At 52.6% G+C, this 13,694-nt stretch overlaps 2 protein-coding genes across 2 annotated transcripts; both read left to right on the top strand.

The window, feature by feature from the left end:
* The first annotated feature begins 2,234 nt into the window (after positions 1 to 2,234).
* LOC135405433 (zinc finger protein 239-like) lies at positions 2,235 to 3,250 on the top strand. The gene has a single exon (XM_064640129.1). The coding sequence runs from the start codon at positions 2,250 to 2,252 to the stop codon at positions 3,216 to 3,218; it is 969 nt and encodes a 322-aa protein (XP_064496199.1). The 5' UTR covers positions 2,235 to 2,249; the 3' UTR covers positions 3,219 to 3,250.
* A 9,130-nt stretch (positions 3,251 to 12,380) lies between these two features.
* Positions 12,381 to 13,466, top strand: LOC135406401 (olfactory receptor 14J1-like). Its single transcript, XM_064640798.1, has one exon. It carries the CDS (start codon positions 12,495 to 12,497, stop codon positions 13,464 to 13,466), a length of 972 nt encoding a protein of 323 aa, XP_064496868.1. The 5' UTR covers positions 12,381 to 12,494.
* The last annotated feature ends 228 nt before the right edge of the window (positions 13,467 to 13,694 follow it).

The following is a 13,694-nucleotide window of genomic DNA, read 5'->3' as shown; positions in this document are numbered from 1 at the left end:
TTCTGTGAGTGTGTGTGGGGGTGTTTTTGTGGTCAGAGGGTCCAGTGGGGCTCCTGGGGTGAGATGGAGGGTTGGGGACATCAGGGATGGGGTTTGGGGACAGTGGGGAGGGGTTTGTGGGCAGTGGAATTGGGGGTGCCTAGGGCGGAATTAGGGCTATGGGAAGTCCCTGGGAACATTGGAGACACAAGGGGGGCCTCGGGGTGTCAAGGGAGGAACTGGGGACACCAAGAGGGTCTTGGGGACACCAGGGGGGGTCTCAAGACTCACCTGCTCTTGGTGCAGCCCCTCCTCTGCCCTCCCAGGCCTCATTAACCCCCCCCAAATGTCTCCTAACCTCCATTTACCCTTTAATCCCCTCCCCCCATAGGTACCTCTGACCCCCCAATGTCCCCAAGACCTCTTTTAACTTCCCTAAAGGCACTCAAAACCCTCAAATCCCCATCCAAACTCTTCAGATCCCCCCAAATCTCCCCCAGTCCCCCCCTCAAATCCATTCCAACCCCCCTCAAAGAGGGATCACCTGGCACCCTGGGACAGGAACACAGTGGGCTGTACTGGGGGCACTGGGCTGTACTGGGAGGGCACTGGGGGGGGCTCAGGTGTCCCAGGACAAGGTGGCCCAGCTCCAGGAGAGATCTGGGAAACAGTGAGGAGGTACTGGTCTGTCCTGGTCTGTACTGGTCTGTCCTGGTTTGTACCCCCAATCCCCAAAGCCCCTCCCCAGCTCTCCCAGGACCCTCCTGGACCCCAAAGCCCCCTTCAGGCCCCTTCAGGCCCCTGACTTGGTCCTGCTGCCCCTTGAGCATCCGCAGCTGCTGCAGAACCAGGCATTTTTTTGCTCCCCACAGGGTTGTTCCCACACCCAGAATGGAATCTGGAGGCAGCAGGATGTGCACAGGGCTCCCATTTCCTACAGTGCAAAGGGGCTGCAGGGAATGATTCCCCTGCTCTTGCAAATCTGCCAAAACCTGCAGGGCACAGAAGGGGGAGCTTCAGGAATTTACTGGCACTGGGAGTGGAGCTCACAGGGTAGTGAGAGGAACATATCCCTCAAATACAATCTCTGCATACACAATATCTGTCTGGACAGACAGATAAAGCAATAATCAGATATATTCTGTATCATATCTATGGCACATATTCTACAGAATCCATTCTTAGGTGTTGTATGATAGATCTGTAAGATATTACAAATAATAAGCAATAACAAGGCATTTGTGCTTCTGCCTGTCTCACACACACACAAAAGTCTGGTTAGTGCTGCCCTCAGGAAACCCCCCACCCTTGCTCCAGCTAAAGTCGTGGAATTTGTCTTTGTTTCCCTTGGGTTCAGGGTCAGGCTGTGCCTGTGTCCAGCCCAGAGGATCAGAAAAGCATTTCTCCCATCCCACTGCAATCTGCTGCTGCAGACAGGACCCAGGCACTGGTGGCACTGGGAGTGAACAGCAGAGTGTTTCCAGGGGCTCTCTGAAGGAACACAAGTGTCCAAAGAAACCAGCAGAAGTGTCCACAGAAGTCCCAGTCCTTCATCCCTGAATGAGCTCGTTCAGCCCAGGAAAAACTGTCTGAGTTTTATTTCCATGGAAGGAGGTTTTTCTCACTTCACCACCGATTTAGTTCCAAACCGGTTTCTTCATTTCCTCCTCCCGATTTCCCTGAAGGACACTGACAGGGGCCATGGACACTGACAGGGATCACAGAGTTTGTCCCTTGGCCATACAGCTCCTGCTGTTTGGCAGCACAGGAGAGGTTAATTAGAGCCAAGGCTCCAATCCCAGGGTGCGCCTTGAAGATGAGCTTGAAATCAAACAACTCTCCTGCTGGAGGGTTAAATTCAGTCCCCATCACCTTTTCATGGGCTGAATCTTCATATTTTGGAGTATTTTCTAGCTGAATCTCAACTTTTTGCAGTTTGGGGTGGCGAGGGTTTTCTTGCTATTTCCGAGGGGTCTTTGCCTGAATCTGGGTGGTGGTTTGGGTTTTTCTGGGCTGAATCTTGGTGTTTGGGAGGTTTTTATGGACACAGGATGCCTGGTGAGTTCTAGAGATGGACTTGGGCAGGAGGAACCCCCAAGCCAACGCGCTCAGCCCTTGTTTTCCCCCCATCAGGATTTGTCCTTCCCAAAGCTTGGGCGGATGGAGGAGGAGGCTGCGAGGAAGAGGAAGATGCCTTGGGCCCCCCAGGCAGGTGAGGAGGCAGTCAGTGTCCCTTTGGGCGGGTGTTGTGCTGGCTCTGTCAGCCGAGCATGGCCCCGGCTGCAGGACAACCCCGCTGGCGCCGCCGTCCTGCCGGGGCCGGAGTTGGGGGGATGTCCTTGGCCTTCCCTGTGGGCCGGAGGCAAATCCCCTGCCTGTCCTTCTTGCTTCCTGCCCCAGGCCCCGAGCTGAGGACGGAGAGCCCGGAGGACAAATCCCCCCGTGAGACCCTGGTGGGAGAGGCCGTTTTGAAGGGCTCCCCGGCGCAGGAAGGCAGCGGGGAGGAAAAGGGCCGGAGATCCCCCCGCAGGAGGGGCTCCAAAGCCATCCCAGGGTGCTCTGAGGAGGAAAGAGCCAGCCTGTGCCGGGAAGGCGGCCAGAGCTTGAGGCGGAGCTCTGAGCTGGTGGTCCCTGAGCAGCCTCCCAGCAATGAGAAGCCCTTCAAGTGCTTGGAATGTGGGAAGAGCTTCAGGCAGAGCTCCCACCTCCTCACCCACCAGCACATCCACACTGGGGAACGGCCCTACATATGTGGGGAATGTGGGAAGAGCTTCAACTGCAGCTCCAGTCTCCACAAACACCAGCGTTTCCACACTGGGGAACGGCCCTACACATGTCAGGAATGTGGGAAGAGCTTTAGGCAGAGCTCCGACCTCCTCAAGCACCAGCACATCCACACTGGGGAACAGCCCTACATGTGTGGGGAATGTGGGAAGAGCTTCAGGCAGAGCTCCACCCTCCGCACCCACCAGCACATCCACACCAGGGAACGGCCCTACAAGTGCTTGGAATGTGGGAAGAGGTTTCGGACCAGCTCAGATCTCCTAAGGCACCATCGGACGCACACGGATGAGAGGCCCTTCCGCTGCACCGACTGTGGGAAGGGCTTCAAGCAGAACTCCCACGTTGTCACCCACCGGCGCATCCACACCGGTGAGAGGCCCTACAAGTGTGGGGAGATTGGGAAGAGCTTCACCCAGAGCTCTAATGTGACCCAACACCAACGGACCCACCAGTAATGGAAGCCCTACCAGTGCCCTACCGGACACCAACAGACGCACTGATAAGGGAAGCCCTGTGAGTGTCCCGACTGCGGGAAGAGCTTCGGTCATAGGACTGACATTTTTCAGTGTGTGCACTCCAACATCAATTTATTCTTTTGAATATGTGTAAGTTTAACCTCATTTTAGTCTGAAAGCCAAATTCACCACTACCCCATTCCCTGATAACCGTGAGCTGATTCTGACAAGTGAGGCAGAAATTACCCACTGCCCAGCAAAAACCAGTGGGGCCAGCCAGTGGTCTGTGCCCTGGCAGCCCAGTTTCCCCAGTCTCATCTCAAAATGACCAGTTACACTGAAGCAAAGAGCACTGGAACCAGTGCAACAAGCCCTAGTCTGACTTTCACACCTGCCCACGTGTCCTGTTTTCTGCTGCTCTACAGACTTCCTTCTTTAAAATACAATGGAAAAATGAACAGTTTTTGGGGTTGTTTTGGTTTTGGGCTCGGGTTGTTTTTTTCCCCCCACTGTTCTCATTAACCTCATTTCAAATCTCCTTTGATGTTTGAAGATGAATTAAAATTTTGAATGATTTTTAATGTCAGTGCCTTGACTGAGGTATCAAAATATGAAAAAAAAAAAAAACCCACAAAGTTTTCCATTTTTGTCACAATCAAACACTCAGAAGTACTAACATGAGTGCAGTCAAAACCCCATAAATAAGACCATTAAAATAATTTTAATATTTATATATTATTATATTTTTACTAAGCTTAACATAAGGAAATTTAATTCCTGACATCAGCTTTCCCCCCGTCCCAAAAAGGTAATTTAGTTACATCTTAGTCACCCTTGAAAGGCTCTTTCCAGTTGGGTTGGCCTCTGCCTTAGACACTCATGAGATCTGCCAAAACCAACTTAAGGGCAAATTTCCCCACCAGGTTCAACTGCATTGGTTTTACCAAAAACTTTGCAAGTAACCCCACAATTTTCATCTTAAACTCTTCTCTCAGCCTTGTAAAATAATTAACAGTAAACAGACCTGGTAATGTGTTATAATTAAGAACATGTTCTTGTTCTCAAGTCATTCACACACCAAAAAGATGCCACAGGAATGGCCAAAATATTAATAGCAACTTCTACACTTTGGAAATCTACATTTGGTTTAAAAGATTTCACAGTGGTTGTTTCCTTAGGAATTCAGGCACATTTTACTAACAAGTTTCAATAAAGTTACAAAAACATCTTCCTCCACTAAGACACAGGCAGTCATCCTAACCTGAGGTAGGCACTGAAAAGCCCAATTTTTTTCTTCGCTGTCACGAGTCTTTCATTCCTTCTGTCACATCAATTAGGCATCAGCCCATTTTTCAAGCTGCTGTTACCTACCAGCTCCTGGTTTGGTTTCCAAGCCCAGTATTTTGGCCACGATAAAATCAGGGACCTGGGCAGTCATGTCAGAATGACAAAGAGTACTGACCCTCCCTGCCAAGGGAGACAAACCATTCCCAACCTCGACCAAAGGTTCAAGGCAACGATTCTGAAACAAAATTTACAATGTTTTCAGTTTTTTGTTGCAATTCTCTGTTGCTCTATTAAAAGACCACAGCAGTGAAAGACAAGTCCTGATGGCCAAACCCAGGGCTTCAGCCACTTGAGGTCTATTGAAACCTTCTGTTCCTCAAGTGGGAGACTGAAATCCAACACATACAACACCCACGCATGAGACACCAACACACTGACCAAGTTTTCCAAAGTGAAATCTGAGGCTTCAACTTCAAAACTGAGGTGACCTCCCCTGGAAATTGAATTGCCTCCAACAGAGGGAGCTGAATGGACAGAATGAGGCTGTGAACAAACCAAACCTCAAGGTCTACGTCTCAAAGTCCATTAAAGCAAGGTTTTAGTCTCGAAGACACATCCCTGGTAACTTTGACACTGCAGGAAAGAGCAGACGTGTCCTTTCTGGCCAGCAAAGTCCATCATGAGTTCCTGTTAGAGACTGCACAGAACATGAGTGCTCTGGACAGCCCTAGTTCTGCTTTTACCACCATCAGATGTTCTGTAAGCACAGCAGTCAAAGCACAACTCACGTAGGTTTGGGTATTTTCAGCTAAGGCTGTTTGCCAGGTTTCTCAGATTTAGAGAGGAATTCCCAGTAAGATGTGACTTTATTCACAGATGCACTCTTTTTTGGGTGTTAGTTTGAAATAATAAACTGTATTGCATTAAGCAAAGTATGTCAACTTCAGTAAAGCTTCAATAAAGTGTCGGGCGACTGTTGAGCACCTCAGTGAATTCATCTGTAAGCAAAAAGCTCAGGGGCATTGTAGTGGCCTTCATCCCTCTGCACACAGACATCACCTCCCAGCTCTGCTTCTCTGCTTGACCACCTTTGCCCCTCCAACTGCTCCCCGCAGCATCCCAGCTCTCTTTTGCTGCACAAGTGGAGTGCTCTCCTCAAGTCTTGCCCCTGTTCTCTGCTGCTCTCCTTCCCCGCTCCTTTCACCATCTTCAACCCTGCCTGTTTGTGGAGCCCACTCTGACCCCCTCCCTCCACAATCTCCTTCTGGCCTGCCATCTCCCAAGCAGATCTCGGGCTGCTTTGGAAAGCCTGATGGCAAAGCTGCTCTCCCTGACTTGCACGTCTGCCCTGCTCTTTAGGCAGGACCAGGCTAAGGGGCAAACAATACGCACGCCACGTGGAAGGTGAAATCACCTGCTTCTGCAAGACTCTCGGAAGAAAGTGCGGTATCAAGGTAATGAGCTCCCCCGTTGCTGAGACTCTTGTCTGTGCCATCGGCAGGGCACTCCTGTGAGCCAAAGGCACCCGGAATCGGTGGGGCTGACAGGGCCTCAGTGTCCCTGATGAGAGGGTTCCTGCTGTCCCCAAGCAGGGACTGTCTGAGGGCGGCACTCTGCTGGTGTCCCAGCAGCAGCTGCAGCTCTCCTGCCCAGCAGTGAGCCCTGGTCCTGTGCAGGGCCAGCACCCCGTGAGCATGAGCCCAGCCCTCCTGCCTCAGCCTAAGGACCCTCTGCTCTCGTCCTCCCCTACACAGTGACTGTGGGCACTGCTGCCAGCACTGCTGGGCACCTGTGGCCAGGGCTGCTCTCGCTGCCCAGCTGAGCAGCACCAGCAGGGGCCTTGGGGTGACATCTTTACTCTCCTCCTTCCTGCCGCAGCCCTTCGAAAGATACCTCACACGCTCAGAGAGGACACACATCGTCCTTGAAACCCTGGAGCAGAAAGATGCCCAGAATTATCAATGGATACCTGGAGAGCCTCGTCCATGGGTTGAACCATTTGGGTGGAACCTTTACAGAGGGCGCAGGATCATAGCAAAAGAGATTTTGTGGCTGGCCACGGATGACCCGTGCTTCTTCCTGACGGATGTAAGTGGCCTGTGGCTGGATTGCCCTGCCCTTCAGCCCTAGAAGGCCTTGTTCCTCTCTCCATCCCTCCCTGCCAAACCCAGGTGTCTCAGGCACCTGAAGGCACCTGAAGGCAGGAGAGTGGCATGGAAAGGGCAGCTGAGGCTGCACTACCGTGGCAGCACTCTCCTCACCTGTGTCCCCTTCAGGTGCCAAAGATTTTGAGCTTCCTGCATGAAAGACTGCCAGGTGTGAAGTGTGAACGTGTGCAGGAGTGCTTCCACTCCCTGCTTCTGCTGCTAGCAGAGTTTTTCCCAAGGAAGGTAGTCGCCACACTGTTGAGCGTCGCTCCACAAGGAGACAGGTACTGGCCCTGAAAAGCCTGAGGGTTTGTTGGCTGTGGGGAGATGGAACCTGAGACTCTCTGGCTCCCAGAGCCAAGGAATGATGGAGGACAGCTCTGGGGCTGTGGGTAAGGTGGTGGCTTGGCGTGGGCTGGGAGGCAGGTGTTGAGGGGACTGCTGCCAACTGCCCTGATGCCATGTTGGGGCCTGGTGGCTGCCTGGGGAGCTTTCCAGGCATGAATCTTATCACAAAAAAGAAACTCTGTCCTTCCTACAGGCAGGAGAACTGGAATCCTGATGCCATCAAATCTTCACCAAGAACCACAATTCAAACTACGAGCACTGCTCTTCTGTTCCCACTGAGCCAGTTGGAGGCAGCTGTGATTTAATAAAGCAGCACTCCAGGTGGGGCCTCCCCAGTGCCCAGCACAGAGGGGCAATCAGTTCTCTGCTCCTGCTGGCCACACTCTTCTCCACAAAGGCCACGATGCCCTTGCCCTTCTTGGCCCCCTGGGCACACTCTGCCTCATATCCAGCCCCTGTCAAGCAGCACCCCCAAGTCCCTTCCTGCTGAGCAGCTCTCCAGCCCCTCTGCCCCCAGCCTGGAGCGTTCCAGGGGGTTGTTGGGACTCAATTGCAGGCCCTGACACTTGGCCTTATTGATCCAGCCTGTCCAGATCCCTGTGCAGAGCCTTCCTGCCCTCCAGCACATCCACACTCACACCCAGATCAGTCAGTCTCCCAAATAGGACAAAGTCTGACCACCAGCAGTCCAAGGTGTCAGTTCTGCTGCCCCCTCCTTCCTCCACCCAGGATGAAAAACTCCATCATTTTGGGGTCTCTGTGCCCGTCGGCTCCAACCACCACATGCCCCACCAGTCACAGAATCATGGAATGGTTTGGGTGGGAAGGGACCTTAAAGAGCATCTCAGTCCAACCCCCTGCCATGGGCAGGGACACCTTCCACTAGACCCAGAGCTCAGAGCCCCATCCAACCTGGCCGTGAACACTTCCAGGGATGGGGCAGCCAGAACTTCTCTGAGCAACCTGTGCCAGGATCTCACTACCATCACAGTCCAGAAATTCTTCCTAATATCCCATCTAACCCTTCCCTCTGTCAGTGTGAAGCCACTGCCCCTTGTCCTGTCACTCCAGGCCCTTGTCCAAAGTCTCTCTCCATCTTTCTTGTTGGCTCCCTTCAGGCACTGGAAGGCCACAATTAGGTCACCCCAAAGCCTTCTCTTCTCCAACCTGAACAATCCCAATTCTCTCATCCTTTTCTCACAGCAGAGCTGCTCCATCCGTCTGATCCTCTTGCTGGTCCCCTCTGGACTCGCTCCAACAGGTCCATGTCCTTCCTGGGCTGGGGCCCAGAGCTGGAGGCAGCTCTGCAGGGGTGACAACATTACAGCCCTGTGTGTTCCAGCAAGGACACTGTGGAACCTCCTGGAGTAAAGGGGCCATTGTGACCCTGTAGGGCCTTCTGGAGCCAAAGGAACCCTGGGACACTGGGCAATCTCATGGAATCAAGGGAGCATTGTGACAATGTGAAAACTCATGGAATTAAGAGGCCATTGGGATACTGCAAGGCCTCATGGAACCAAAGGAACCCTGAGAGACTGTGGAAACTCTTAGAATCAAGGGGCCATTGTGACGCTCCAAGGCCTCATGAAATCAAAGGAATCCTGGGAGACTGTGGAACCTCATGGAACCAAGGATTCATTGTGCCATGAAGGGCCTCTTGGAACCAAGGGAGCCCTAAGACATTTTGGGACCTCATAGAATCAAGAGGCCACTGTGGCACTGCAGAGCATCATAGAGACAAAGGGACCACAGGACACTGTGGAACCTCATGGAACCAACGGGCCATTGTGACACTGCAGGGCTCATGGAACCAAAGGATTCCTGGGACACTGTGGAATCTCATGGAACCAAGGGGCCACTGTGACATGTGGGGCCTCCTAAAACCGAAGGAGTCCTGAGACATTTTGCAAACTCATGGAATCAAGGGTCCATTATCACACTGCAGAGCCTTATGAAGCCAAATGGACCCTGTGACTCTGTGGAACCTCATGGAATCTAGTGGCCATTCCCACACTGTAAAACCTCATGGATACTGTCAGGTTCCCATTATTAAGAGACACCTCTGCCCAAATTCAGCTGCAAAGAAGACCATGTGCCAAAGTCAGCAGTCCAGCTTTGATTTAACAGTAAAGAGGAGGGAGAGAGAGAGAAAGAAATAGAAAGAGTGAGAAGAAGGGGGTGGTGAGAAGCCAGTGAGAGAGAGACAGAGATGAAGTAAATGTATCACACCATGGAGATCCTGGAGGCTCCCACCGGTCCTTCTTCACTCTGCTCTGCTCGGTGGAGGGTCTCCAAGTTGTGCTTCTGGGCTATCACTTTTATACAGCCCAAACCCCGGGTATTCAGGGGGGTAGATGCTGTTCCCACAGCTTGGGCTGGCACATCTACAAGGACTTGCTTCCTTTCCCACAGCTCGTCATGGTGGGAGTTTTACCCGGTGTGCTTCCAGTCTGCAGGTGGGAATCTTTGTCTGGATGGGTTCCCCAGACCTGCCTTACCAGCCCTGGTTTCCTGTTGGGGCTGTCTGCTCTTTCCCACACTCTGCACAGTGCAATTCTGTCCTGGGGGCTACTTCCAAAGCTTCACCTCCCTTTAGGCCTTGGAATTAAAGGCCTTCCTGTTTGCCACCAGTGCTTATGTGTTGTGGTGCCTTATGGGATTTTCCTGCTTTGACAGTGTTTTGAGACAGTTCATTGTACCCTTCAAGTCCTTACATGTGCACACACACACCCCACTCTCACCAGTGTCTGGCCCTCCAAAGAACACAAGCCCTGAGGATTTGTAGCTCCCACTCCAGTGGTTGGCACTTGGACCTCCCTCTGTACCCAGAGCTCAGAGCTCCCTTGTGCCAGAAAGTTTAAAGAGATTGTGCCTCATTCTGCCAAGACAACCCTTGGAAAAAAGTGTCTCTCTGTGTTTCCTTGGATAAAAGCACTCTATTGTCATCTTCCAAAACCTTGCAGAGGTCCCAGAGATCTCCCAGGAAGGAATTTGGGGCCTCAAGCACATGACCCGTATATAGAGGCTGAGGACTCAGGGGTCAGTGGTGTGAAGATTGAGGACAGTAGAGGAGTAGCCTGAGAGGTCTGGAAGGGGGGTGTGAGAGCTGGTGGAGCTTTTCTTCCTGTCAGAAAACAGCCTAAGAAAGAACTAGTGCCACCAAGGGCAGCTGGGGTGGCCTAGACTGCGGATAAGAAGTCAGAAATTTTCCTCCAAGGTCAGTGTTGTGGTGCAATATGTCACAAAGAAGGAGTCTGGATGAGCCCAAGGCTTTGTGTGTGCAGGAAGAGCCAGGGAGGATGCAGAGATGTCAGTGCAGGAAGGTGCCAGCCAGGTGGGGCAGCCGGGGGGATGATGACAGCCTGCAGGGAAAGGGGCAGGGCATGGACACCGTAGGACAGCCTGGGCTGGAGAGGAGACAGGGATGGGGAGAAGCTGAAAGGCCCTGACAGAGTCACCTTCTGCAGGCCTTTGGCCATGGCTGCTGTCTGTGGCCCTGATGCCAGGAAGAGACAAGTGCCCCTTGCAGCCCTGGGGCCTCATGGCCTCCTTGTCCCTGCTCAGCAGCCTGGCAGGTGCCACCCCATGGTCCTGCCCTTGGCATTGCACATCCCACATCCCAGTGCCCTGAGGAATGAGGCAAGGACAGGATGTGCCTTCCCAGAGGCTGGGGGTCAGGGGCCCCTTGCTTATCTATTTTTGCCATCACTGTCTGAAGTTTCCTGCTCTATTTGGAACCCAGAGACACTTTCTCAGTTGTGTCCCTCAGTGAGACTCATTAGCACTACAAGAAACTTCAGTGTTTCAATCTCACTTTGACTTCTTGAAAAGTTGTTTGAACTTACCCTCAGGGACTGAGTCTCTTGTAAACAACGCCAAACCCCCTGGAGGGTCATGAAATGCCTGGGGCTGTTTCTGTGCTGCTGAGCTGGGCCGGGTCCTGGCACACAGGGAGCTCCTGGCAACCCAGAAGAGCTTCAAAGAGACAGCTCTGCCCAGGAGCAGCTCCTCTGCACAGCCCAGCAGGGCTGAGGGCACTGCCAGGGCAGCTCAGGGGCACCAGCAGGGCACAGACAGAGCTTCAAGGGGCTCAGCACTGGCAGGAGGGCTGAGAGCTCCCTGCAGGAGGAACCTTGGCAGAGCTGCACCCGGTGAGTCTGTGGCTGCAGGGCAGTGCAGGGGCAGCTCCTGGAGGCATCTCCTAAAGCTGGCCCAGCCCCAGCTGATGGGATGGGTGAGCAGGGGCTGTTTTGGGGCACTTTGGAAGAGCTGTGAAGCCGGGGGTGCAGTCAGGGGTGCCCAGGGCTGTGGGGCAGAGCAGGGTCCTGCAGCCCAGGGTGCTGTGCTGGGCAGGGACTCTGCTGCCTGCCAGGGGCAGCTCTCAGCCGGCCCGGGGAGCTGCTGCCAGGGCTGGGGCAGAAGGGCTGTGGGCAAGGAGCAAACCTGGCAGCTGAGGGAGGATCTTTTCCATGTCTTGCTGTTGCAGGGTCAGACCAGCTCACATCTCCAGACCACTACACCATATTGAATGGAGAATTTTTTGCAAAGCTCACAAAAGACAGGGGCTACAGGAAAAGAATTAGTCCTGAGATGTGTTTCCTGCTTAGACATTGTAGCATTAATATTGTTCTCTGAGTTCAGGAGGCTGCACTGAAATTCAAACTCTTTTACTCTCAGACATGAATATTTCAGGCAGGATCAGAAATGAGCACAGGATCCTGGGCAGTGCTGAGCCTTCCCTTGGGGGTGGGCACTCTCCTGTCCCAGCCCTTGGCTTCTCTGGGTTCCTGTCCTGCTCTGTCCAGCACAGCTGCACCTCTGGGCTGGCACAGGGGACACTTCACAGAGCTGCCCTTTCAAGCAGTGCTGCCCTGCTCTCAGCACAGATCTTGGTGGGGTTTTTAAAGATGAATCTGTGTGTGAAGTCATCTTCAAGGCAGCCCAAGGGAAAGTGCAGGGCAGATGGGAAACAGACTGAGAGGCATTGCAGTTCTCCTGGCTCTGCAATAAGCAATGGAGAGTTCAGCCCTTCTGCCTGTCCTGGCTCAACACTCTTCAGATTTGTCATCAGAAAAATTTTCCCTAAGAAAACACCCCTCAGGTTTTATGATTGTAAATAAAAAACTCAGTAAAAAATATTTTAAGGGTACACTGTGCCTCTTTTCTGCAGCCCAAATTGCTCCAAGACAACAACACAGGAATTGAACTTTTCCATCAAAGCTGGATTCTACGTGACATCCCCTGTGACCATGAGAGCTGTCCCAAACCAACTCCATGTCTGCACTGCAGCAGAGCAAAGCTGAGTCCTTGGCAGCACATGGGCAGAACTCCTGCTCCTCACAGCACCCTCAGAGAGCACAAACCAGAGAAGAGAAAATGCCTTTACTTGGAGGGGATTTCCCTGAAAACTGCACTGGCTTTGCTGAGAGGGGGCTGTCTTAATTGTTCCCTGTGCTTTCCTTTTCTGAACAGACCCTGTCCTAAGAAAAAGCAAATGTCCAACAGCAGCTCCATGCCCCAGTTCCTCCTCCTGGCATTCGCAGACAGGAGGGAGCTGCAGCTCCTGCACTTCTGGCTCTTCCTGGCCATCTCCCTGGCTGCCCTCCTGGCCAACGGCCTCATCCTCAGCGCCGTAGCCTGTGACCACCACCTGCACACCCCCATGGGCTTCTTCCTGCTCAACCTCTCCCTCACAGACCTGGGCTGCATCTGCACCACTGTCCCCAAAGCCATGCACAATTCCCTCCAGGACACCACAACCATCTCCTACATGGGATGTGCTGCACAGCTCTTTTTCTTTTATTTCTTCATCTCAGCAGAGTTTTCCCTCCTCACCATCATGTGCTACGACCGCTACGTTGCCATCTGCAAACCCCTGCACTACGGGACCCTCCTGGGCAGCAGAGCTTGTGCCCACATGGCAGCAGCTGCCTGGGCCACTGGGTTTCTCAATGCTCTGCTGCACACAGCCAGTACATTTTCCCTGCCCCTGTGCCAGGGCAATGCCCTGGGCCAGTTCTTCTGTGAAATCCCTGCCATCCTCAAGCTCTCCTGCTCACACTCAGGCTACCTCAGGGAAATTGGGCTTATTTGGGTTACTGTCTGTTTAGTGTTTGGTTGTTTCATTTTCATTGTTTTCTCCTATGTGCAGATCTTCAGGGCTGTGCTGAGGATCCCCTCTCAGCAGGGACGGCACAAAGCCTTTTCCACCTGCCTCCCTCACCTGGCCGTGGTCTCAGTCTTTGTCAGCACTGGTATTTTTTCTCAGCTGAAACCTCCCTCCATCTCCTCCACATCCCTGGACCTTGTGGTGGCAGTTCTGTACTCGGTGGTTCCTCCATCACTGAACCCCCTCATCTACAGCCTCAGGAACCAGGAGCTCAAGGATACCATAAGGAAAATGATGACTAGATGCTTTTCAGGAGCAACAACCTGCCTCCTTCCTTCTGCAGAGCACTCATTGTGAACCCTTTACTGGCCCAGCCCGTCTTCTAAAGCTTTTGAGAGTGGTGGTGGTGGGGATTTCCTACATTTTTTTTTTAATCTTTTGATGTTGTTAACACAGAAATTTATTCTTCATCTCATACCTAATTCACTCTTTACCTCTTTGTTTTGACCCACAATTGTGTAAATGAGGAATCATTCTCTGTGTGCATTTAAACAAAATAAATATTCCTTTGTCTTCTTTGTCAAA

Source organism: Pseudopipra pipra, chromosome W (assembly GCF_036250125.1).
Source record: "Pseudopipra pipra isolate bDixPip1 chromosome W, bDixPip1.hap1, whole genome shotgun sequence".
Taxonomy (NCBI): Eukaryota; Metazoa; Chordata; class Aves; order Passeriformes; family Pipridae; genus Pseudopipra; species Pseudopipra pipra.
This window is presented reverse-complemented; position numbering and strand designations above follow the sequence as displayed.

What these genes read in the sequence shown, in the direction of transcription:
- LOC135405433 (XM_064640129.1), top strand. Translation starts at nt 2,250, where the DNA reads ATGGCCCCGGCTGCAGGACAACCCCGCTGGCGCCGCCGTCCTGCCGGG.
- LOC135406401 (XM_064640798.1), top strand. Translation starts at nt 12,495, where the DNA reads ATGTCCAACAGCAGCTCCATGCCCCAGTTCCTCCTCCTGGCATTCGCA.